Source organism: Mixophyes fleayi, chromosome 1, assembly GCF_038048845.1.
Source record: "Mixophyes fleayi isolate aMixFle1 chromosome 1, aMixFle1.hap1, whole genome shotgun sequence".
Lineage (NCBI taxonomy): Eukaryota > Metazoa > Chordata > Amphibia > Anura > Limnodynastidae > Mixophyes > Mixophyes fleayi.
Window position 1 is genome coordinate 232,627,819 of NC_134402.1, and position 27,133 is coordinate 232,654,951.

Consider the following 27,133-nt stretch of genomic DNA (forward strand, 5'->3'; position numbering starts at 1 on the left):
ACTATTGCAATTCCCTCCTTACTGGTCTTCTCCTAAACACACTCACCCCTATGATCTATTTAGACCACAGCAGCCAGACTGATGTTCTTTACAAATCATACTTCCACTGCTGAACCACTCTGTTGGTCTCTACATTGGTTGTCTGTTTTTTTTTTTTTTTTTGTTTTTTTTTTTTACTGAATCAAATATAAAATTCTTCTAACATACAACGCCATCAACAGAACTGCACCTACATACATCTCACTTCTCTCAAAATATTTCCCAACTCCGTTCTGCGTCTCTCTTCCACATTCATACCATCCTCCCATTCCCAGTTACAGGACTTTTTTCAGCGAGCACCCACTCTAAGGAATTCCCTCCCCCGCATACTTTCCTCCGGTCTACAAACTTTCAAGCATTCTCTGAAAATCCACCTCCAGGCAAGCTTATAATATTCCTCAACTATCCTCTTAAGCTCACTAGGTTACCCTATTATAACCCTTTACACAATGCACAAAAGACAATAAGCTCCTGACCAACATTGCTGTGTGACCAAATCATAAAGTTTACAAATCACTTTTTATCTTTCCAATCTGGCTGGACCGAAATGCAATATGTAGATTTAGTCTCATGCATCTGACCCCATTTACCTACGATTGTAAGCTTATTGAGCAGGGCCTTCTCACCTCTTTGTCGATATTACCCAGTATTGTTTATCCCCAATTGTAAAGCGCTACAGAATTTGCTGGGGCTATATAAATGATGATGATGGTAGCAGCTCCTGGATCATAGTGGCTCTGGATAGGCACATCTACCTTAAGGGAAATTTCCCACTTGTGCAATTCTGCACTAGGCAGACAGTATATAGACTGAAGCCTTCAGGACTCACATATAAGATCCTCTAATTCAGGAGATGGGAAGGTGACCACCACCTTCTTCTTGTGCTTGAGAGCTATGTGGGTTGCACTATAGGCTCCTCACTGTCCCAAGTATTCAGAACTTGGCGGACCACTTTAACTAAAGCTCTACTGTACTCCCTAAGAGGCCTCTTCAGCCATCAGGGAAGACTCTGGATCTGAAACATCTGACACCTCAACTTTCTCCCGGGAGGAAAGATTGGAGGTTGAACAGTCCTTGAACAAAAGGCAGCTGAAAGCAGACATCTCCTGGACCTATAAATGAATGAAAACACCTGAACTAACCCCTGCAGTCTTTGAGATTTCTTGGGTCTAGACTGCTCCTGTTGAAGCCTCCAAGCCAGAAACTAAGGTACCCTGAATAAGGTGACAGGAAGGTTCTAGTTCCTCTGACCAAGAAACAGTAGTGTAAGAAATAGAGTCTCTGTTCAGCTGTCTACTAGCAATTCATTTTTTTTGTCTATTCTGTCAGGGCTTGAACCATGGAGCCCCCAAATCTGTTCCTCTACCTCTGGCAGAATGCCTCCAGAAATCCTCAGACACCATGCCTCTACTTCACATGGGCATGACTGTACATACTGGTTTTGTATTACACGTGGAGCATGCAAAAATCTAAATCTAATTAAATTTTACATGAAATGATTACACACTCAATGGAGGATATCATGCAAACTAGTAGATATGTCACACAGAATAATAATATAGAAAAGGCATTATATAAACAAAAAAAGCTATCTACATACTGTGTTGGTGCCCACTACAAACAGTTCTTATGCACATTTGAGACACCACCATTGTTCTTTGTTTATTCAGATATAACCTCCTCATGTGTGCTAAAAACTCCACTCACGACTTTCATACTGCAGATAGAGCTTCTTTAATTTCTTATCTGGTGTCTGGTTAAGGGCACAGCAGGAAACACAAAGGATCACTCATAGCTGTCTGATGGTTGTAAACATACTGTCTACCACAAACATGCCAGACAGCAATTTTCTTTCCAAAGAGAACAAACTATTGTCATATTTCATGTGCTGCACAAAGAAAAATGTTCATGTTTGTGCCCTTTAATTCACTCAAAAAATGCAATATAGCATGAGGATAAAATCTATTTGTGTTGCAACATTGTATTGTATTTCCTAGTTTAGATGTGGAGAATCCTTGGATCATGCATACTGGGATTTTTTTTTTATATACACCATGCCATCTTTTTAGTGACCACAGGACTTGAGATGGTTTACTTCTCAGACCAACTGTAGATGGGCATAAGCACCCCACTGAGCTACATGTCTGTTCCATTTCAAACACAGGCAGATTATTAAACTCAACAGCAGGGTTTATCGAGTCCTCAGAAGAGAACAGTTTAGCGGCCTTGTCTGTTTTCACACCTGTGTACAATGCTTTATTTGCAAGAAAATTTTGACATGTGTCAAGTACAAGTAGTAACTGGCTTACACCATTATTCTTATGCAACTACAATATTCTCCTAACTAAAGCAACGCAAGATACAAGAAAGACAAAAACGAGTTTGTTTCAACATTCCTTTATTTTAAAAGTATTTTATTGTTTAATGCAGTTTAAATTAAACCAGATGTACAACATACTAGTCACCTGCAGACCTCAAAAAAATGCCACATATTTTAACATACTAGTATAACATACTTACTCAGCGTTTCCAAAGATGTGCTTCTTTACATCTTGCACGGTTCTCTCTGTTCCAGTAAGAACACAAATAATGCTGTGCAAGATGCTTCCTATGCAACCAGGAAGACATTTTTGCAGCACACAAGTGAAAGCTTTAATACATGTCAATTGTGGCCAGTTCATGCTGGTAGAGAGAGAATTCTGTGATTGCTATGAGTATCAGTACTGTGGTGGGACAGGTAAATATTATACAAGAATATTAGAAAATGTTCTTGGTTGGGGCCAAGCATTGATACACTGATCCATCAGATAGGATATGCCCATTGGTCTTCAAAAGAAAAAGTTGCCAGTCAGATTTGGCGCTCCAGCAGGTTTAGCTGAGTACTTCTACAAATGCATTTTTCCCTTCTTTAAAAAGAGCTTAGCCTGCAAACATGTGTTCACAACAGGTATATAACACTTTCTGCTAGGGGAAATAAAAAAAGCATGTACAGCACTTCTCCAATAACTAAGCTGAGCAGAACAGGTTACATAAACTCCTGACATACTAAAATAACATCTAAATGGTTTAAATAAAGAATATTTGTTGCAACGAAAAGTGCTGCAAAGGCTCTTAAACAGCCAACAAAACATTTTTTGTGTTTTTTTGTTTTTTTTTTAAAGGAAAAAAAAAATAAAAAATTAAGTGTAACTCTTCAAAGTTAATATATGCTACAGAATCAGAAGATACCATTTCTTGATCTTGCAAAAAAAAAAAAAAAAGTAGGTATCTTGCACTACACACAAGAACTTTTATTGTACAAATAAATGAACTGCTTGGAAGGTCATGCAGATGCTGTTTAATTAAGTCTAAATACTAAGCTAATGGGTCAGATAACAAGACCCGAAATATATTGAAAAAGTTATTTCCTGGATTTCTGTGGTCTTCAGGGATCCTGTAAAATTGAAAAAAAAATACAGATTGTGAATACTTCATGACAGCAAATTGAATCAGCAAATACATAAAGGCCCAACCAAGCCTGCGAGAGCTTCATTGCCATTAAAGGTCAAAATCATACTGCATAATGCAGGGCTTACTGCTCATTGAATTTTGGGGACATATTGCCCACTGACAAAAATGCTGGCACCAAAATGTAATCACACCTGAAAAACCCACTGTGATTTGGGCCATATCCCTCATGGAAACTTTGGCATAAAAGAGAAACCGTGTATAACAAACCGCAAATGGTTTGAACATACATCTGTAGGAAAAAATATTTGTCCCTGACATACTTTTAGAAACAAAGTATCAAATAAAATAAAAATCCAGTTTCCTTAGCAATGAGGAAATATTTTCAGGCTCACTTTCACCTGCAAATGTTTTACACGTCACGAAACATCCGCAGTTTCTGAACAATGTAAACAATTCGTACAATTCACACAGACGTGTGTGGCAGGATGAAGAGACAAACTTGCTTTAAAATCAAAAGACAAATGCCATTGGAGACACAGTACAGTAAAGATTAACGCAGAGCTGAATTCATCACTACACAGGAATAAATAAAGAATGCTGGCCTGGTTTCTGATTCAGTACGTCCTTGTGCCCCACGTAACCTTCTGTCATTTGCAAAGAAGAACAAGACTGCAAAGAACTGGTGTGGCATGCCAGTAAAATGTGCACACTAAGTGCCACGTGACCAACACAGACTGCTGAAAAATTAAAACGGGCATAGCTGGGGGGTAGGGGGGAAGCTGCGGACGAATTATTTTTTCCCCCCAGAACATCCAGAAAGTTTTATCCATAAAATGAAGAAACATCTTTGTTAATATTCAATGTTTCTGCTGTTTGGTCTTATTAGTAAATTGTGATGCCAGCAAAGAAACTGCCGAGCGAGACGGAAACATACTGTGGTTTGAGTGTGAAAAGGGATTTATATATAATTTATTTTTTTTAAAAAAAGCCAAATATGTAATCACAAACTTTGGCTACAAGAACCAGCAGTTGCCGCGGCCAGCAAGTGGAGAATTTCGGTTTACTACCACTATACTGTACAAAACATTGTTTTGTTTGTTAAAAACAATTTATAATCTGCCTTTATACTTATTCTAAAATTAATATAATAGTAGCATCACTGAGAATATATGGGAGATGGACTAAGTCGTCCATGGTTTACTTAACGCAGAAAAAATATAAATTATGTAAGCTGCTGTTCGACCCCTCCTTCAGTCTAAATGTTTCTGGATAATCCCGACATGCATTTAGAGGTATGAAAAGCTCCCATGTAAGGGGAAAAATGCACGTCATGTCCTTGGGTCACCACTTCCTGAAATAGGTAGTGCAAAATGCAAGTGACCATGAAACATTTCACACTAAAACGTCATTTTCACCTGCATCCTTGAAAGGATAGCACCATCCCAAAATGGTTTCACAGACTCTTCTTAACGTCGAACTTATTTTCTGGCTCAGCAGAAAACAAAAGTTATGTCACAAACCTTTACAATAAAGAGCAACATTACTCAAGCTTACCTAATTATTTGGTAATTTTTTTCTTGTACATTTGCATCATTCTTTGACGAAAAGCATCAAAGTTGGTGTTTGCGGATTCTCCAGCCGTTTGTCCTTCAACACCCAGGCCCTCCCCGGCAGAGACTGCGCCCCTGAGAAAAGGAGCAGAAGCAGTTTTTATTTAAAAACATATGACTTTGAACATTGCCAGTGGATTTCTACTCAACTTGTACAATATATCCATACGTATAAACATGGAATTCCTGCCACAATAGTGCTGATCAGCTTCATGAATCCTGTGGGCAGCTTACACAGAGCCCTAGTTTGCCTGAAACTCTGCATTTCCACTACCTACTATGGACAAATATGCCATATAAAACGCAGAGTGTTCCCAGGTGTGCCACAAGCCTAAAGCAGGCCCATTACTATGCAGGATTCCGGCCTGAGATTCCTGCAGTGTCTTCTCTGAATACCTGCACATCTGGAAAGGTAAATTACATCATGGGGGTTTATATAAAAGCACACTGTTTGGTGATGTAAAAAACAAGACCTTGGAAACTGTAATCACTATTTTAAAGCATTCCAAACAGAAGGACTTTAACAGTTTACTGTTGACATTACAAAAAAACATGCAAATAAAACCTATTCTTGCAACATACACTTTGATGGGATTTTTGATCCCTGATCCGCTGGATCCAAGTCCTTGACCTTCTTGCCAGCCCATCTTACTCAGCATCTGAAAACCCACATTCTGTTGGTCTAGCTTCTTACTGGCAAACTCTAAATCCGCTGGTTTCTTTAGGAGGAAAGAAAAGGAAGAAATAGGTGTCACAATGTGAACGAGGATTTACAGATAAGACTGTGAAGCCAATCTCAGACTTACAGCCTGTTACTTAGCATTATTATTATTGTTGATTTTTAAGGCACCACAGTGCTCCAAAGCGCCAGACAATGGAGAAAATAGGACATACATAAAACAGGAGTGTAAAAGGCAGACAAAATAATTGCAGACATGAAAACAAAGGGTAGGGAGTGCCCCGCTCATGAGAGCACACATTCTTAATTGGTAAAGGGCACAGCTGAAACAAAGAGGAACGAGTGTGGCTCAGAGGAGAATGGGACAGTTGTGAGGGTGCTCTTGCATGTGTAGTATAGGTGGCAGTAGGGTAAGCCCTAAGAGGTGGGTTTTCAGAGTGTTTCAAAATATGAAGGCTGTGGGAGAGTCTGATTATGCATGGTAGGGAAATCCATAAGTGGGTAGCGGCATGTGAAGTTTTGAAGGCAGTTTCCAGAGTCGAGGCAAGGCACGGGTCAGAGGTAGATCTAATAAGGCCAGTGCTTTGAGATGAGATTTGAAATTAAAATGGTTCATATTCTGACAATATTTCTAAGGTGGAAGTGACAGTAACGTTCATTGACAAACAGAATTTGTTGACCGAAAAGAACATCTATTCTGTCCAATTAAACAATGACGTTTTTTTGTTTCTAAGCATTCACAGTAGTCTAATGTTTACAATACCAAAAAAATGGGGAACATTGAAGGGACCCAATAATATTCATTTATCAGAGACACCTATAAGAACATTTTACCTAGAACTGTTTATTCACCTCATAGTTAGATTGAAAAACTTGATGTCCCAGGTGTAACTTGTGTAAAAAAAAGATTTTAAATGCTGCAGTATAAAGAGAACAGTATTTTCTATTAGCTAGTAAAGTGCTGCGTTATTGTTTTGAGTGTAACTCACATCCTTAAGCAATGACTTGGATCAATAAATAAAAGGCCCAGTTAGCAGTATATGATGTAGTGAACAACTCCCCCTCCCCCAAAAATTGTCATCACAGATCTATGCTTCTCTTCCGCATATATAGTGTCCACTTTAAACACACAATATAATCTTTTGCCAACCGGTGTACATGGAGCAAGAGCGCTAATTTTATATACATTTCCAAAACGTCTGTCCACCCCCCCTATTCCCATTTACCTTTCTTCTGTTGTACCTGCGTCCCCGAGGGCGTTCATATTCAATACGTACTGGATCATGTACTGAAATACAAAATAAACAAACACACACTTATTGTTTGAGGAAGCCGAAATAGAATCCGATATGATCTTCCTTTGACTCCACCGGCTGCAACAGGGACCTTCTTCTACATCATGAATAGGTGCAGTTTGGTATATGAACTTTTTTAAAATGTATTTCGTCACTTAAATAGTCATGCTAGACCAAACTTAAAAAAACTCTATTCCATAAGAAATTCTGACAAAAAAAAGCTGGAGGACTAACTGACATCAGTAAGCATTGGACTAGGTTGGCACCAGACATTCAATAACAGAAAGGATGTAGGTGAACTATAGAGAAAGACTTGGCTTTAAACTAAAAATGGAATAAAGATTAAAAAACAAAAATGTTCTTACCTTTTGGATCTTCCACAAGACACACCCTTTTTGGTGGAAGCATGCCAACTTTTAGTTTTGCTACTCTCTTTCGAACCACTGGAGGTCTGGCTGGAATGGGCATTTGGTTAAACGCAGCTACTGCAGCCCCTGGAGCTTCTGCAGCTTCACACTCTGCATCCATTTCCACATCGTCAGACTCATTTTGCTGGTCATCGCCGACCCTTATGTTCTCAAGATCTCCATCATCCAGCCCAACGTCATCATCATCATCACTTGCGGCCTCCTCTTCTGCTCGCTTGAACTCCTCCAGTCTGCCCTTATAGAAAATGTATGCCGGGCTATCTTTCTCGCGTAAAAACCTTTGGGATTTGGGAAGAGAGACAGCATAGACTTTAGTTTATTCTCCCAGATTTTGCACAAAAACATTCAAAGTGTTGAATGTTCGCTTAAGAGAGTCTTACCAAAATTCTGGGTTGTTTACACTGTTTTCCATACTGAATTCTTCAATTTCTGGACCCATCTGAACAACAAATTGAGCCAGTTTTATAGCAGTATCCTTTGTTTTTTCATCAACTATAGAAGCAAAATAGATTTGTTATTTTCAAATATTAAAAGGGTATGCCTTTAAAAATTCCAAATGCAAGACAGTACATTAAGAAAATTGATCATTTTTAACTTTAAAGTACAGTGCAACTTTCAAACTTGTTTCTATAAAATATATCAAGGCAAAACATACATATTTGCCAATACAACATGGTCACTGCAAGCTACAGAGTAAAATTGTTTAGTAAAGTTGTTTGACGTAACTGACACCGACACGTAATCTTCAGATTGCCCCCTCCCAGTCTGACATTCCACACCATCACCTTTTTGGCAACAGTTACCTTGTGGCAAGCATAATTACAATATCAGTTATAGCAGCATAGGTATCTCCCTGGTGACATTATCAGCAACCTGCCTGCAGCATGTCTCTGCAGGCTGCCTTACCTGCTAGGGCTACATTTTGAAAAGGTATAAATCCAGAAAACTACTGAGCAACTAAGCTTCTACAAAACTTATTTCTAAAGCGACAGTAGTGAAACGAAATTCATGTTTATTAGACAATTAGCTCTACTACAGATAACATTTAATAATGGATTTATCCTTTTAAAAAAAAAACAACCAAAAAAAAAAACCCACCAACAAACACCCCTACTCCAAAAGTTCAGTAACAGCATTAGTATAATTAAATTTATTGTATGGCTGCAGAGAGCAGCATCTACATGTGTACACTATCCCAAAAACAAACTTATTTAAAGCAATGTAACATTGTGTCCAATATGGATGCAGTTGTCAAAAATCAGTGCGAATGAATGGAGCAATGTCATTAATTTTTTTAAGGAGTTGCAGTAGAATACCTGGATAATTGACATTTTATCTCATATTTTGCTTCATATATGAAAATGTTTAAAATGCCACAACTTGTAAGAACTGCAACACAACAGAACACATGCAGTGTTCTCCCAGCACCTATTTCTCAGCTGTTTTTACTTGCCACTCGGCTCTTCGAGCCCAACAGAGTCCTATTATAATAGAACAAACCGTTGTTTCTCCAATAACAGGCACTATGTGAGCACTACAGCCAGCAGTGTATGTTAGACCATTGGCCACCAGTTTTACCAGTCCTGGCAGGTGTGGCCAATAACCTCCAACATTTTTCAATATTATTGCAAAGTATTATACTGCCCCCCACCCAGCTGGCAAAATTTTTTGGGGAGAACACTGCATATGCAAAATAAAGCTAATCAGTTGCATATCTACCATTAGAACAATCACCAGGCAAACTTACTGTTATTTATATAAAAATCCTACCACATTATTAATAATAAATACAGTCTCACTCTATTCAGCAATAGTCTTGAAAGCTACAAAAATTAAACTAGTTCAGGAAACACCAGAAGCTGAAACAGCAGCTAGCTGAGAAAGTGGGAGAAATGCCAGCAAACAGTATTCTAATTTGTCTCTTCCCTACCATCAGAACACACACAACTGATCTATCTATAGGTAACATGAGTTTTGAGCAAGAGATCTCTAGTCTTACTGTGCGAAAAAGCAGACCTACCTAAAAAATTAAAATGGTTTGGTTCGAAGAAAAAAAAAAAAAAAAGCAGTGCACAGTAGATTAGCATGGAGGGGAAACAATTTAAACAGATAACTTGAGTACACTTAAAGAAAAGCCATTTTATAGCTATAATCCTATATCTGTATTCAATATTAGACAAAGTCAAATAGAAATCAAGGTAAATTGCTATAACAAAGTTCTAAGTGTTCACTTCAAAGTTTAAGTCTCGTCAGACTTCACTGGTCAGCTTGAGCTGCCAATGTAATAATGAAAAAATAGCTACCTACCCTCCAAAGATTTTGTTTCTGCAGGCAATTCCTCTTTTATACTTGGTAATGGTTTATCTTTCTCTGATTCAGTGGTAGCAGGTGTAGAACATTTGTCTGGAGTTTTCTCTGATATAACTTCTACTTTGCAAGCAGATTTCTCAGTTGTCAATTCCATTGGGGTCTCTTGTTTTAGCTCCTGGGTTACTTTCTCTACCTTTGCAGGAGCTTTTTTGGAGTGCGGTCTCCTAACTTTGATTAGCTTTCGTTTCCTTGAATATACCACACACTTAAAGAGTCTCCTCTTCAAGGCCTGGGCCTTCTTGGCATACAGCATGGCCCGCACTGACTCACAAGCTAGTTCTTCAGGGGACTTCTTTGTTCTTTTGGTCTGTGTGTTCTTTATACCCACTTGACCTACGGAATTCTGAAACTCTTCTAACTTTTGACGATAATATTTAAATTCATTGCTGTCCTTATCAAACAACCACCTAAAATAAAAAAACAACTTAATAGTGGAAGGGTGTTAAATTCTGTAAGAAGGTGTTGGATGATCACTCATACAAATATTGTAACTAATAATTCCCACCCATAAGTTAGAACAACAAGAGTCCAAAGCCCAGGACCTCTGATATTCAGGAGATAGTCACCCTACCTGTGCCTTTTTAACACATATTTTGACCCCCTTCAACACCAAACTCTTCTACTCTTATTGCAATACAGTCTAAATATTACTCTGGAATGTTCCCACCACTAGTTCAAACCTGCCAATTTATCAAAGACTGTACACAAAAAACAATTCTCACTCCCCCAAATATATAATATTTAAAATCCTCACCAAAATGCAGGCTTCTCTCCTTCTACTTGGTTTCCTTTTTTCGCATTTTCCAGAAGTTGATCAATGGCTGCAACAACATTGAGATCAGCTGCTTTTCTTTCTATAAAAGAGGATTTTAAAAAAAACAAACAAACAAAAAAAAAAACCAGTTAGAACTAAGTGACCGCATCAGCAATTCCCTCCAACAACTGAATTTTCAATGCAGAGCGCTTGTGGTAAACACAGTAGGAAAGTCAGATGTAATTATATCCTTAGACTGCAGAGAGAAGCTACCCATACATCGGTGGCTGTGCATCTCTCAAAAGCTGTAATTTAAGTTAAAATGCTAGGAATTCTAAAAACACTACAAACTGATAGATATGGGAATAATAATGCCAATATGAGACATTTTCAAATAAAAGATACTTTAACTTGAAGTTGTTTTTACTGACATTAAAGCTGCAGAACAAATAACTAAAAAATGGTCAGAATCGTTTAGAAAATTAAAGCATAATTATTATGGCTCAAAGTACTGTACAGCTTGAGTACACCTTGACAAATCGAATGTGATTTCCATGTGCCTAATACATACAAATTGGGTATATTTTCCCTTGTAAATCTGAAAACAAAAAGACATCAACAGATACTTGAAATATAAGCAAGTTGGCAGAAGTGGTGGGTGGGGGTTTAAGTGAAAATTGTATGGATTAAATCAAACTGTCAAATCTCAAGGTTGTAATCGACTGTATATATGCAACCAATGTCGAGAGATTATGGGAACAGTAGTATATATTTAAAAATGGAACTGGGTTTCATTAAATTTGTTTTCGAATATGCTTGTTCTCCTGTAGACCCTGCATACATATATAGATATACACACTAAACGGTCTGGAAGATCTGTGTCCAACTCAAGAGTTTATAGAACAGAGGGGGGCAAAAAAAAAACCAAAAAAACCCAACACAGAAGTGGATTTTTAGTCTTGCCAACATTTCCCCTTTTCGCTTCTTGGCAATCACAAACAATCAGATCTATGAGCAAATTAGGGGGTATATGTACTAAACTGTGAGTTTGGTTGCTATAGGCAACCCCTCCACTTTTCAATCAGATTCTAGCTGTCATTTATTTAGTACATTCTACAAAATGACAGCTAGAATCTGGTTGCGATAGGCAACATTTCCACTTTTTCAAACTCACAGTTTAGTAAATATACCCCTAGAACTTTTAAAAGAGTCTAAAAAGACATCTCAATTAAAGGACGTAAAAATTATCCATTAAAACTTAGGCAGTTGAAAGCTACTAATATAGTCTGGTATCTAACATAAGTGAAAATGATAAATATAAACTTTAAAATGACTTCTATTGGTTGCATAGTTAATCTACAAATATGCTGCCTTGTGGCTTTGCTGTTTGATCTTTGCTTATAATATGTGTAGCATAATTTCTTTTATTAAACTGGTTTTCAGAGAAAGAGCAATTTATTCAGAGCACTATGTTAGGTAGGCTTCCTCCTGCTTGGACAGCATTTGCGCTGTGTCATGTAGAGGAAGCCAGCACAAGAAATGAGCACTCCAGTCCAACTTTGTTTCCAAGTTAGAGTTACCAGACTACATTGTGGTTGCTCCCTGGAAAAAAGGCATGACAACAGGCATGAAAGGTAATAGAACAGAACCAACTATCCCCTACATCAGGCCTGTCCAACCTGCGGCCCTCCAGGTGTTGTGAAACTGCAAGTCCCAGCATGCCCTTCCAGCTATCAAATGGTTGTCTACCGGCAATGCATGCTGGGGCTTGTAGTTTCACAACATCTGAAGGGCCGCAGGTTGGACAGGCCTGCCCTTCATCATGTTTGTTTTTCCGGAATAATTACAAAGCTGCAAGTTCAAACAAAAACTTGTTGGTAGTCAAAAGTATACAATTATTTAGTTTTGTTGAAGTACTATATTAAGTAACCAACCTTGACTGTCTACAACAGTTTTACATTCTTCTTTCTTATCGACACCAGTTTCCTCAGTAAGCTTGTCTCTGGATTTTAATGTTAACTTATTGCCACTCTTTTGGAGCCAGTCTCTTAGCTTTGAAACAAATTCCTTCCCAAACAGAAAGGAGTCCTTGAAATTTGGATATTCTGAAGGCTTCAGTTCTAGACTACAAAGTCCCAATGCTTCCAAAACATTACTCTGTCTTGCAGAGGAAATCATTTCAAATGTTTGCCCTAAAAGCACAATGGATTTTCGGCACAGAAACACAGTGCTCTTTAGAGCACCAAGTAGCTGTCGTGGATCCGTAAGGATAGCGTGCTTCAGCTCAAAAGTGTTGCAAGCTATCAGCAATGGAGTTACACATCTTAGCAAACGCTGTTGAGCCATCATCATCTCCTTGTCAAAGGGCTTGATCACTTCAAAGAAATCATTCTTGAGGGACACGGTTTTTGTTTCAATTAATAAATCCAAAAGATCGTTATCTATTTTGGGACTCTTCATGGTAGAATGATTTATTGTTTTTACCCTAGAAAAGCACTGCTCTCTATGAAATGAAGTCATGGGGCCTTTGAAGCAATCCACAATCATCTTACAAGTTTCAGTTTTCACCTTGAAAAGGGCTTTGTGTTGTTTTAGGAGGTCTGCATCACTTTCCATGGTGTTAAATTTGGCCCATTTTTGTATCTGCACACTGAACTTGAATGATGGGCTTTTGCTGTCCAAATTACCAGTCTTTTTTTTAGACTCTTGCTGTTTAGTGGAGGCCTCACCAGCTTTACCCTGTCTACCACCACCCCTCTGAGATCGAACACCCATCGGTCCTTTCCCCGCTGGACTGCGCATTACTCCACGTGTCTGTGACCTGAAGGTATCCTTCCTAGGACCTAGCTCTGCGCTCTGAGGGGAACGGAATTCCCTGAACATTTCTGTTCTGCCCATGTTGCGCTCTGGTCCACGAAGAGCATTGTGCTCAGTCTCCCAATTTCTGCGACCAACATTCAATTCTCGAGCAAACAATTCATTACATTCTAGTGACCTTAGTTGATCAAGTTCATCAAGCCGGCGGTTTGAAGCATTTAGTTCTTCTCTGTATAACCTCTCCTTCACCAGTGGATTATCAGCACCCCATCTATTCAAAAACTGATCTGAAAGTCTTCCACCTGAAGATTCCCTTCCTAATTCACGAAAGTATGACTGATCTGAAACATTGTCTATATCCAAATTTCTGCTCAAAGTGTCGGGAGGAAGATCACGATAAGAATATCTTTGTTTCTCTCTATAAAAAGATTCATAGTTATCCACTGGCATTCTTGTTGTTGATGGCCCTGTTAAAAAGAAAAAAAAAAAGCTAAATTTAATAACAAAAACACGTGTAATTCATATATCCAAGTTTTGCAAAACTAATGAAGGCTTGACATTTTTAAGCAAATATCTAATCATTTGAATGAGGAGGTAGTGCTCACATTTACTGGAATACCCCATGAATGCTTGTTCCAAATTAATGACCTATATGGGCAAAGGGGAATCTGCACTCACAGGACTTTACACAAAGGTCAAGTAGGTCCAATGACCACAATGTCCAGCTGCCCAAGTTGTGGGCTAATACAAAAGGAATCTCTGCTCATTTTCCCCTCACACCTCTATGGGGTACAAGGAAAAATGTATGGAAATTTCAGTGCCAACATCGGCATAATGTGTCTCCATGGACTTTTCTGGGGACATATTACACTAATTTGAAGCTTTTCTTTTATTTGAATAAAGTCAGTGTTTCAATATCAGTTCCATGCAACCAAAAACATTGACTTTACACAAATAAACGGTTTAACTGTTTAAACATCTCTTAAGTGTAGATATCTGCAAATACTTGTCAACAAGGCAACTTGGAAGTAGTAACATGTTTTGAAAATTGGAGTTGGCCAGAATGAGAGCATATTGACTACATGTATTTTCAGTACTAATATAACCATTAATAAAATATTTTGAAACAACGACCAAGTTTTTTTACAACAGCATCAACCAGGTGTCAGTTGATTGACTTTCTTGTGGAAGAAAGATGCTACATCAATCCTGCACAATTCCAGTCACTGGTAGACCGTGACACTGGACAGTGCTCTACCCAGCACCTATTTCCCGGCTGTTTTTACTTGCCACCTGGCTCTTGGGAGCCCAACAGAGTCCTTCTATAATAGAATAAATCATTGTTTCTCCTATTAGAGCTCTACAACCAGCAGTGTGTGTTAGATCACTCACCACCAGTCTGACCAGTCCTGGCAAGTGTGAGCAATAACCGCCAGAATTTTTCATTATTATTGCAAAGTATTACACTGCCCTCACCCGGCTGGCAAAATTTTCAGTGGAGAACATTGCTGGACATATAGGCCATCCTGTCCACATTCTGTGGTCCAACAACCAATTAAATGACATAATATTGGTATTTAAACTTTTCTCTTTTGTTCCATACCATAGGAGACTTTTCCATTGCAAACAGATTTAACTGAACCCTTAAATAGTAAGAACTGAACTTTTGTGTACGATCGGATAATATGCAATAGCAACTTCTCATTATGTCAATTTATATGCATTAGTTCATATCTCCTTGCAGGAAAGGAGGGCCATCATGTCAACAGTTAATGTTAAAAACATCATGTGCAAAATTTATTAAGAAACTGCAATTTTCTGAAATAAAAATATTTCATCACCTATTGTCAAAACAAAATGTAAGTGTCAAGAGGGCGCAACAGACACCAACAGACTTTCACTTGCGCACATTTTAATGAAAGCTGATATTTTAGCAATCCATGCCTAAGTCACTCACCATCCAAATGAAACTCCCGTATGGTATCCGAGATGGCTTGGTCCATGTTTACTCTGTATCTCTTCATCTTCTCTTGGACTACTGCATCAAACGTTTCCCGTGTTATCCTTTGGCTCGCCATGCTCTCGACTCTGTAAGCCAATAAGATGTTACTATAGTGATATAAAATTTTCTACGCCAATACTAGGATTACACATAGTGTGGCCACACTGGTAACACATTTGACAAAAGTGATCATTATTATTATTAATATTTATTTATAAGGCGCCACAAGGCATCCGCAGCGCCGTACAGAGACAAACAAAATCACAATACAATGGGAGACAGCACAGTACAGTAAACACAGCAACTCAGTACGCTCAATGCACAGCTAGAGAGGGCGGGGGAGGGAGGATCCGCAAACGACGGGGCCCAAGAAGGAGGGCGCGGAAGACAGGGAGACCCCCAGGGGGGAGGAGGGAGCGAGAGTGGACGTGGGGTGGAGGACCCTCGAGGAGGAGGGCTAAGTAGCTGGAGAGCAGAGTTAGAAGTGGTGGAAACAGGAGGAGAGATGGCCCTGCTCAGAGGAGCATACAATCTAAGGGGAGGGGTGGACAGAGAGAGACGCAGGGGAGAGAGGGAGAGTAGGGGGACAGAGGCAGAAGATAAGGTAGGAAGTTAAGTGGAGACAGAAAGGCTTTAAGAAAAAGGTGGGTTTTTAGGGCCCGTTTGAAGCTGGACAGATTAGGGGAAGTTCTGATGGAGGGAGGGAGCTTGTTCCAGTGGAGGGGGGCAGCGCGGGCGAAGTTTTGGATACGCGCGTGGGAGGAGGTTATAAGGGGGGAAGAGAGGCGACGGTCAGAGGCAGAACGGATAGGGCGGGATGGAGCATGAATTGAGAGGAGGGTGGATATGTAGGGCGCAGTGGAGTTGGCGAGGGCCTTGTAGGCGAGTGTGAGGAGCTTAAAGAGGATTCTGAAGGGGAATGGGAGCCAGTGAAGGGCTGGGTAGAGGGGGGAGACAAAAGAGGAGCGGCGAGAGAGGAAAATAAGCCTAGCTGCAGCGTTAAGGACGGATCGAAGGGGATCGAGATGAGAGTGGGGGAGGCCAGTGAGGAGGAGGTTGCAGTAGTCCAGGCGGGAGATGATCAGAGAGTGGATAAGGCATTTGGTGGCATCTTGGGAGAGGAAGGGCCGGATGCGAGCGATGTTGCGCAGCTGGAAGCGGCAGGATTTAGCAAGAGAGGATGTGGGGGCCAAAGGAGAGAGAGGAGTCGAGGATGACATCAAGGCAGCGAAGTTGGGGGACAGGGGAGATAGAGGTGTTGTCGACAGTGATGGAGAGGTCAGAAGGGGATGGGGTATGAGAGGGAGGAAAAACTATGAGCTCAGTTTTGGCAAGGTTAAGTTTGAGGAATCGAGAGGACATCCAGGAGGAGATGGCAGAGAGGCAGGCGGACACCCTAGAGAGGAGGGAGGGAGAGAGATCAGGAGAGGAGAGGTATAGTTGAGTGTCGTCAGCGTAAAGGTGGTAGCTGAAGTCGAAGGAGCTGATGAGTTCACCCAGGGAGGAGGTGTATAGAGAGAAGAGTAAGGGTCCCAGAACAGAGCCCTGAGGGACCCCGACTGGAAGGGTGGATGGGGGGGGAGAGAGACCCAGAGGTGGTGACAGAGAAGGAACGGTGAGTAAGGTAAGAGGTGGACTAGGACAGGACTGGGCCAGAGAGGCCGAAAGACTGGAGGGTGTGAAGGAGGAGGGGGTGGTCAACGGTGTCAAAGGCTGCAGAGAGGTCAAGGAGGATGAGAAGGGAGAAGTGGCCCCTGGCTTTTGCAGAGAGGAGGTCATTGGTGACTTTAGCCAGGGCAGTTTCAGTGGAGTGGAGGGGGCAGAAACCAGACTGGAGAGGATCAAGGAGGGAGTATTCAGAAAGGTAGGAGGTGAGACGGCTGCAGACGAGCCTCTCGAGAATTTTGGAGGCAAAAGGGAGAAGAGATATGGGGCGATAGTTCGAGAGAGAAGTGTGGTCGAGATTAGGTTTCTTAAGAATGGGGGATACGAGAGCATGTTTGAAGGAGGAGGGGAAGATGCCAGTGGAGAGGGAGAGATTAAAGAGGTGAGCGAGGTGGGAGCAGGTGGTGGGGGAAAGGGAGCGAAGAAGGTGGGAGGGGATGGGATCCAGGGGGCAGGTAGTGGGGGGGGGGGGGGGGGGGGAGGATAAAATGAGAGAGTGGACTTCCTCGCCGGTGGTGGGACGGAAGGAGTGGAGGGGAAGGTGGTTGGGGGGGGGGGGGGGGGGGGGGAAGACAGAAGAGTGGGAGGGGTGGAAGAGAGAGTGGAGGAGGAGATTTCAAGTCGGATGGCCTCGATTTTAGAGGAGAAGAAGGAGGCGAAATCAGAGGCAGTCAGGGAGGAGGGGGTGGGGGGAGGGATCTTGTTGTTAAACTAAAGCAGTTATGTGACAATGCCATATTTCAGCCAATCCAGAAACTGACAAGAGGACAATGCAGCTCACAAATAAAACAATGTTTATGGATTGGAATATTGTTTTCCTCTTTATCTGTCAGACACAGAAATAAGAATTTCAACAATGTAAAATTAGTTGGGTTAGATAAAAAAAAAAAAAAGTACTTGTCATTTCAAATGCGTAAAGTGTCTCTTTATTGGATTCCCACATACTTCTCAACATAAGATCGTCAGGAACCAGGTATCACCTTTTTCTACATCCCAAATACAGCCTTTGAGGCATATTCAATTAGGTCCCAGGAAAAGCAGTAACGCGCCAGAATAGGATGCAAAGGTAATCTAAGGCAAAGCAATAGCGCTGATTTTCCTTAGCACCCCATAGAGCTGTGAGGGAAAAACCACATTATTGCGGTACCATATTACCTTCGGTAATGCAGGCTCCATGTGTTACAATGATTACGGAATCCAATTGAATATGCCCCAAACCAAATTGAATGTGCCCCAACTTTGTTACGGTTGATACCCCAATATATGTTTTTTTTTTCTCCATAATTATCCCTCAACAAAATTGAAGTGAAAAGAGGATTTGTAAGTATAATAATCCTCTTTCCTCCTATCTGGGGGACACTGCTACCAAAGCGACATTCTAAAGCAGCTCCCTTAAGGAAGGGACCGCTCTGACAGACTGGCACATAGAGCACTACTGCCAAAAGCAGCGTTTGCTGATGCAAGTACATTGAATTGATAAAATTTGGAAAAAGTATGGACTGAGGAACACGTGGTTGCTCTGCACAACTGGGTCAGCTGAGGCCCCATTTCGTGCAGCCCAGGACGCTCCAACTGAACGGGTAGAATGGGCTACAATACGATCTGGCACAGGTCTGTTAGCACTGACATAAGCCTGCTTGATAGTAGCAATAAGCCACCTAACAATTGATTGCTTAGAGGCCGGCCATCCGCGTTTAGTGGAGTAAAATAAAATAAAGAATCTGTGCGGCGAATCTTTGATGTCCTCTAGACAAATTCTTAGAGCCCTTACCACATCCAGAAACTCCATGGAACCTGTACCCGAAGACTGTGGGCCACCCGTGAATACTAGTGGTCTCCCTGAAATTACTATTATATGCTACAAGGGAATACAGTAAGGCCACTTTATACATGACCTGTTTATCTGGGAATACCCAGTGATTTAGGCTCCGATTATGGTTATGATTCAGATACATTTATAACAGAGGGATACTCTCCAGTGGATTAACATTATAGGGAAGAATTTCACGTTCTACTGCCACCTAGAGTCCATATAGATATAACAGGAATAGTGTTTTGGTGAATGTAACATTGTTACCATACTATAGGATTTTATAACTTGATTTATACTCCTTGGTTATTTTACATCTTACCTATCCTGTACACACATGTGAAAGGAACATTTATTTGGCAGATCTTCCCTTATTATCAGTATTCTAAAGATTGGCTCCACCACAGGGTTATACTAATTTTAACTCTATTCTTTTCAACACTATTACTTTTAAATACTTTGCTTTTTTAAAACAAGTTGTATACCTATATACACTCTTTTTAATGCATACCATTAAAATATTAGTATTAATTGATTATTTACTTTACACCTGGAGTGCTACATAGGTCAAGATTCTGTTCTCTTTCAAACTCACCCGTGAATACTGCAAGAAAATCCTGACATCCGGAAATTTCTGCCAAGAACAGGTGAAAATATACCGAAAGGGCAGATATCTGTACTTTCAATGAAAGTAGAAGAAGGCCCGCATCCAAGCCATCCTGGAGAAAAGCCAGTAACCGTGGAAGACGAAAGGCAGCCATGTGGCATGGTTGGCTCTCACACCATCTAATGTAGTTTTGCCAGATGTAATGGTAAATACAAGCCGAAACAGGTTTTCTAACCCAAAGGAGGGTGTTCACTAGATGTGGAGAGAAACCTCTGGAACTCCACAGGTTGGCCTCAACAGTCATGCTGTTAAATTGAGCCGAGGCAAGTCCTGATGTGTGAACGGTCTTTGCTGAAGAGGTAATTTCAGGCCCAGACCTACTGCTAGCCCCAGAATTTCTGTTTACCAAACTCGCCTTGGCCAAGCAGGAGCCACTAGTATGACTGGGAGTCTCCCTTGCTTCACTCGTTGAAGGACTTTGGGAATCATAGGGATGGGAGGAAAAAGGTACCCCAACCTGAAGTCCCATGGCATCGTCATTACGTCGATGGCCATAGAGCAAAACTGAGGTACCTTCCTGTTGTGACGCAATACCATTAAGTCCAGGTCCAGGATCCACCATCATAGGACCAGAGACTGGAAGAGCTCCGGAAGGAGCAACCACTCGCCTGGCAATCTTTGACCAGGTCAAGGTCTGAGCCACCACCCTCATTGCTCCTGCGCTTCTGGTGCCCCCGTCTGTTGACATAAGACACTGCCGTTGCAGTCGGACTGGGTGTCCGTGAAATATCGTCTGGGCCCTCTCTAACTAAGGCCATTAGCCTGGCTTTTAGTTCCAGAATGTGGATAGAAGTTTCCTGAGCGGTCCAGAGTCCCTGAAGCCATAAATGAAGCACCACAGCCCCCCATTATGTCAGGCTGGTGTCTGTGGTTACCAAGATCCAGGACCATGGGGCAAAGGACCTTCCCGCTGTCAGATTGTCCTGAACCATTCACCATCTGAGGGAAGCCATCGCCTCTGGCGACAATTGTATCAGTTGTCCCTGTAATCTCTGACAACTTTCTTAAGAGGCCCCATTGGAAGCAGCACGAGTGAAGCAGACCATAAGGATTGGTCTCGAAAGTCTATACCATCTTTCCTAATAGAAGCACACACAAGTGGACCGACGGTCTGCGACAGGTCATAACCCAAGCCATCAGGTTCCTCAGGGATTAAGATTTGTCCTCCAGAGGGAAAACCTTTTGTTTGTTGGTGTCCATGATTAGTCCCAGAAAGGTCATTTTATGGCACGGAATCAATTGTGATTTTTCTCGATTTATGAGCCATCCATGCGTCTCCAGCATCCTGATAGTGAGGACCAGGTGCTGATTCAGCAGGAAAGCTGAGGAGGCTTTTATGGCCAGATCATCCAGATAGGACACTATTTGCACTCCTCTGGAATGAAGACAGTCTGACATTACTGCCATTATTTTTGTAAACACTCTTGGTGCTGTCGAAAGGCCAAATGGAAGAGCTCTGAATTGGTAGCGAGACAGTCCCACTGTGAATCCGAGAAGGGCCTTATGAGCCTTCCAGATAGGTATGTGAAGGTAGGCGCCCTTAATGTCTATAGACACCATGAATTGATTTGGTTCTAGTCCACTGATGATGGACCTGAGGGATTCCATTTGAAATCTGACTATCCATACAGGTTTAACTGTTTTAGATTTAGAACAGGTTGAAACGAACAGTCCGGATTTGTGACCAAAAAGAGATTGGAGTACAACCCGTCTTTTTTGGTGGTCCGGAACCTAGCGGATGACACCAGCGGAAACAAGAGGCAACAAATGTAAGCATTGCCTTTTTAATTCGAGGGTCGCAGGGTAAGCTGGTTGCAAAGAACCGCCGAGGTGCCGGACCTCACAGGTCTATCATGTATCATCCTCTCATTATAATCCCCCAAATCAAAACGGCCTGCGCTGTGGAGAGGGACGAATATAAAATAAATATTTGTTACTGGAGTTTCTCTCAAATAGCTTCAAGTTAAATGGAAAGGTTGTTCAAAATAAATAGCAAAGATTTATTAAACACATAAAAAGTATATACCCTCATTTTAACTAACTATAAAACGAATAACCACTTGACCAGGTTATTTTAGACCCTTATTAATGTTCCAGCTCCAAGAAATAAAATGACCGATAGTTATAGAATAGTAGAGATAATAGTTAACCACTCCTCATATTATGGATAACAATTCCAAAGGATTGCGTTCATATAGGAGTGGAAAATTCATAAATGTTCCAAGTGCAACCGAGGCTCAACTTCCTAAAAGTAGAGATCTTCCAGGCACCTCACACGTCCCCGCCTAATGCCTCTTAAATGTTGCTGAAGTGTTTCAGGATATATTCTGAATCACAAACAAGCAAGAAATCTCTTACCGGTACTGGCCGCCACCCTCTGGAGGGAATTTGAACTTGTTTAGTGCTAACTTGGTTCCCAGCTAGACCGCAATTCTGGTAACACATAACTGGCATTACAGCGCAATTGAACGGACGGGTAGATGTGACAGCGCATCAGAAACTGACAATTTATAAATTCCCTCTGGAGGATGGATCTGGCCCCGGTCAGAGGGGCCCCCAAGAAAGGACTGTCTAAATGAACCAAACCTTGGTGCCCTAGGTTTTGGGACATTTACTGGGAGGATGCTGCTTTTGCCTCCTGTGGCCTGGCAAATTATGCTGTCCAGTTCAGAGTCGAATAAAACTCCCCCTGAATAAGGGAATGATTCTAAAGACTTTTTTGATTCCGTACCTGCATCCCAGGACCTGAGCCATAAGGTTCTCTTGGCCCCTACTGTGTTTGCAGAAATAGATGAAAAAATGGTGGCTGCATTCTGGATGGCCTCGTATAAATATACTGAAGCCTCCTTGAGATGCAGAGCAAAGAGGAGCAGATCTGCTGCCAATTGGTGAGACCATGTTTCCATATCCCTGGCAACCCATGCCATTGAAATCATAGGTCTGAATGAAGTACCTGCTGCAGTGTAGATAAAGGGATTTTTAAAGTCTATCTTGCGGTCAGAATTATACTGCAGGGTGGCTGTCCCTGGGATAGGGAGTGTGGTACGTCATGCTAAGCGTGCCACCGGTGAATCAACCCTTGGAACCTGTTCCCAACGGTTGAGGTGCTCCTCATGTAACGGATATAAAGCCAGATACCTTCGCGTAAATTTCCGATCTGGTTGTTTCCTGGATGCTTCCACTATTTCCTTTATTTCTACAGATGAAGGAAAGCGGATCGCACGTTACCTAGCTATTTTTGTAGAGACTTCGATCTGGTGTTCTAGTCTCTTCTCGATCCAAAATACCTAATGTCTGACGAACGGCTACCACCAGGTCGTCAATATTTTGATATCTGGAAGACTCTTCTGGGTCTGTGTAGAATCAGAGCCTTCTATCATATCACCCTCTTCTGAAGATCCCTCCGAGAGGATCAGAAGGGGGTTAATGGATCGGTGTCGCTTATTTTTGGGTAAGGGTCTTGGCACATCCAAGAACCGCTCTAGCCTATCAAATCCTCAAACTAGGGAAGCCAACTAAGCCGGTTCTCCTGTAGAGAATGGAGCCCCAGACTGTACAGATGGAGCCCCAGCCTGTCCTAAGACTGCACTCGGCGGTAGTACTGCCTGTTACGAGGGGGTCAATTGTTACTGAGGTAGAGGGGAGAACCACCGCAACCGCTGGAATCTCTGTTGGTTTAGATAGCAGCTTAACCAATGTTTCAAACCCCTGTGTCAGGGCATTTGCCCATGCTGCCGTTTCCACTAGTGGCGGTGCGCTAACCTGAGACTGCGCGGCTAGGGTACCCCCGCTGCAGTCAGCGCAAAGCGCCCGCGATCCTGTAATCCCATTGGTAACTTATCTTTACACTTGGAACAGGTATAATATTTTGCCCGAGGTGCCTTTCCCTTATCAGACTTTTTTTTAAGGGAACAGTATAATAGTACAACAATGAAATACAGGCGCAATCACTCACAAGCAAACAGATACTAACTAGTCAAAAATTAGTATCCGTGCTAAGGCTATATGTTATACAATTAGTATTCTATATTTTATTAAAAATGCTATTGCAACAACAATTTTGTTTCAATATAGCCCTATCTATAGAGATATAAGAAAAGTGGTACTTAGCCTTCCAATCAGGCTAAGATGTCTTATAGAGCAGGAGAGGTCTGTCAGTAACTCAGTATCCCAGAGAATGTCTGCTGCTCTATTTCCCGGGTAGTTGTTTGGCGCCTTTGGAATAGCTCACTTGCTTCAGACTGCAGGAAGGGACTGTTTTCTTAGTACCCTCCGACTGCACCCTTTTCCTGCTCCTCCTCAAGCTTTCTGTTGGTAAAAGGCGATCTGCTACATCTATATTATGCATCAGACACTTGTAGCAGATTCCTGGTGGCCGTTTTTCTGGTTGCACCAGTACCCCCCTCCTATGCTGAGGAGGGGGGCTTGGTACATTCCAATACGGCGCCCCCCTGCATTGCGATTACCAGCGCTCTTTGCCGTTTTAGGCAGTGCTGGCATATCAGTCCTGGATCAGCGTAGCAGCGGCTATAAGCCGATTGTTATCGCTGACTGTTTTAAAGATAAATGTAAAATTCTTGAGTACACATTGGGTGGGAATTCCATTCTCCAGAGAATACCGCCGCGCTAAGTCTTTTATCGCTAGTATGGCAATTTTACCTCAGATTTCTGCTCTCTAAATCGGCATTGAACTTGCCATATTAATGGTACTTATGCGCACTATTACCATAATATCAGTAATATTTTGCGCAGGGTGTGTTACTTTTACAGTAACGCGGCCAATTGAATCTGTCTGGGATTTTTTATTATCCATAACAGAATACATAGTAAGGATGTTCAAGTAGGATTGCAGAATCTAACCAGATCATCACAATGTAATGGGCTGGACATAAAGACAATTGCAGTTGATTTCTCCCTAGTCTTTAACAAAAGATACCAAAATAGACTCTGGAAACCAGACACCCTAACTATCTGTCAACAGTATACAACATTACAGGAGAAATTTATTAATCTCATTACACCCAGGGCAGGGTCATCTCCTAGTTATGCATAAATTACAATCTCTAAATGATTCCTGTCTTAGTGTTTACTCTAAAACAGTGCTGGAAAGAGCCACCATAAACTTGACATGTTTTGTCCTAATGAGATGTGCAGGCACATTTGCAGCATTAAGTATCATTTAAAAACATGCAGTCACTGTTCTAGGACATCACATTGCTGGATCTGTACAAATGCACTACAGGTAAGCATAGGAGTGGGAAAAATTAAAAGTGCAATTCTAAGGGGGGAATGTAATTCTGCACATGGCTGGAGACCTGCACAATACGTTTATTTCCAGGTACTGCTGTACCCGAAACATCATTGGTGATTATCCTGTGCAGCTCTATAGCTCTATGGGGGTGTGTGAGGAAAATACGAGTGGAGATACATCGCCGTGTAATGCCTATATGGAATTAAATTCCCTGCTAAGAGCAACAAACCTGGGTGTCAGACAGGTTAGAAAAAAAAAAAAAAAAAACCCAAAGAAAAGGATGACAATATGGTTCTCAAAAGGAGCTAGGAAGGACTGTAAAGCAGTAAAAAAAAAATATAAGATTTTAAGAAATAATCAATAAAATGGTAGCATCTGTAAATAAAGGGGACAAAACCTTTTTGTTTTTGTATAAGTGAACATAGAAAACAAAGGGAGGAATATTAAGACCCGAGAAAGTCTTGTGGAGGGAGAGAATGGTATATATAGTAGATCTAAATTAGTATTTCTATTCCGTATTTACAGAAAAAGGAGGTAACCTCAGTTAAGTAGCAGGATACAAAGCAGGTAGAAGAGCAGATCCTGACAGGACTCAACACAAAGCAGAGAAGTGAACGGTGCCAAAAGAAATACACGCAGGGGGTATATTTACTAAACTGCAGGTTTGAAAAAGTGGAGATGTTGCCAATAGCAACCAGATTATAGTTATTTAGTGCATTCTACACAATGACCGCTAGAATCTGATTGGTTGATATAGGCAAAATCTCCACTTTTTCAAATGTGAAGTTTAGTAAATATATAAAGAAGCAGCTGGCAGTTACTGATCACATAATATAACATCAGTAGTGGGGAAATTAAAAGAAATACAGCTGAAAGAAAGTTTGTAAAATATCTAGCACATTAGATCTCCTGCAGCATGGATTTACTTGTACAGATCAAGCCAAACATCTCACATTATCACTAGTACGGAGGTGAAAATTATTTTTATTTTTTTTGCTAATGACACAAATATATATAATACAATAAAAACACTGGGGGAGGTTTGACCAAAGTAACTGACTATCGCAGAAATTAACAGTTCAATGCCAGGAAAAAAGATTGCATACCGTATTAATGGCATCATAATGGCAACTACTGAGAAGGGAAAGCCAATCAGGTGCCAGGATGCATACGGGACTATATAAAATTTATGTGGGGAGACCATATAGTTATAATTAAACAAGAATATGCAAAATTGCTACTGAACAAGCAATGATGCAATGCAAGGGGTGGAAATGCATTTATTTTATTGCATACTGGCTATTTTGCATACTGGACAGCTTCATTTCTATACTGCAGTCTACAGTTGATCTAAACCCCCATCCCCCAATCTAACTGTCCTCACATTTTAAGTATCTCCCCTAATCTGCAGTACAACATGGTTCTGCAAGGTGCAAACTTGCTCCTTTTGTTTGCTTTGCCCCAACGCTAAATGACACCCCATATGTCCAGAAGTATTAGTATTTTTAAGAATGTGGCAATTGATTATTTAGCATCATGAAAATTATACAAAGAGATATATTTTACAAATAAACATACTGGGGCATATTCAATTAGCTTTTTGGTTCGCAATTGCGCACAGCTGTGTGTGTAAAGTGACAATACAGTACATCATCGCGGATTTCTTCTTGAAACCCTATGGGGTGCGCAGGGAAATCCGCAAGGTTGCGGTATCGGGACATGTGCAGCCGTAGACACACTTAGGCCTATTTTGCCAGGAGCTAATTAACCTACCAGTATGTTGTTGTTTTTTTTTATCGTGGCAGGAAACTAGAACACCAGGAGCGAAACTAGAACACCAGGAGCAACACTACACCAACCTCTGGCCTCCATTAAAAAAAGTAACAAAAATATAATACTGCCGATGAAAACTGAGTCAACTCGGAATATAGGGATCACAGCCGCACTACACAGTAAGGCCCAAGAGCAGACACCACGCACGGACGCTGCTTCCGTGGGTACAGTGCGAGCGACTCACGCGTGGCACAGAACGGCTAATGGCGCACATTGTACATATTCGCCCAATGAGGCTTAATCTAAAGATATTACCTGCTCACAGCTCCCGCTAAACCAGCGTCTTCACCAGCACTCTACTGATCGCACGCACTCCAGACCCCGTCCCCTACGTGATGACGCAGTACGACCGGAAGCGGAAATCAACTTTAGTAATGGCAAGCGTCCTCATACAATTTTAATTAAAATAAAGGCTCGTACGCACTACCTGCACTCGTTTAGAGATGCGTTTCAGCGATTTTGG

General features: G+C 41.3%; 1 protein-coding gene across 1 annotated transcript; it reads right to left on the reverse strand.

Moving 5' to 3' along the window:
* Positions 1–2,420: 2,420 nt before the first annotated feature.
* SUGP2 (SURP and G-patch domain containing 2) lies at positions 2,421–27,039 on the reverse strand. Its single transcript, XM_075207513.1, has 11 exons — positions 26,926–27,039; positions 15,400–15,530; positions 12,560–13,909; positions 10,626–10,725; positions 9,809–10,278; positions 7,882–7,993; positions 7,439–7,779; positions 7,005–7,066; positions 5,682–5,818; positions 5,044–5,174; positions 2,421–3,472 (listed from the first exon to the last, which is right to left on the reverse strand). Exons 2-10 carry the CDS (start codon positions 15,518–15,520, stop codon positions 5,048–5,050), a joined length of 2,820 nt encoding a protein of 939 aa, XP_075063614.1. The 5' UTR covers positions 15,521–15,530; positions 26,926–27,039; the 3' UTR covers positions 2,421–3,472; positions 5,044–5,047.
* Between the last annotated feature and the right edge of the window lie 94 nt (positions 27,040–27,133).

Coding starts and splice junctions, on each gene's coding strand:
- SUGP2 (XM_075207513.1), bottom strand. CDS start 15,520: ATGGCGAGCCAAAGGATAACACGGGAAACGTTTGATGCAGTAGTCCAA. Junction 13,910..15,399: donor ACGGGAGTTTCATTTGGATG/GTGAGTGACTTA, acceptor TCTTTTTAACAG/GGCCATCAACAACAAGAATG. Junction 5,819..7,004: donor GCAGGTACAACAGAAGAAAG/GTAAATGGGAAT, acceptor TTCCTCCTAAAG/AAACCAGCGGATTTAGAGTT.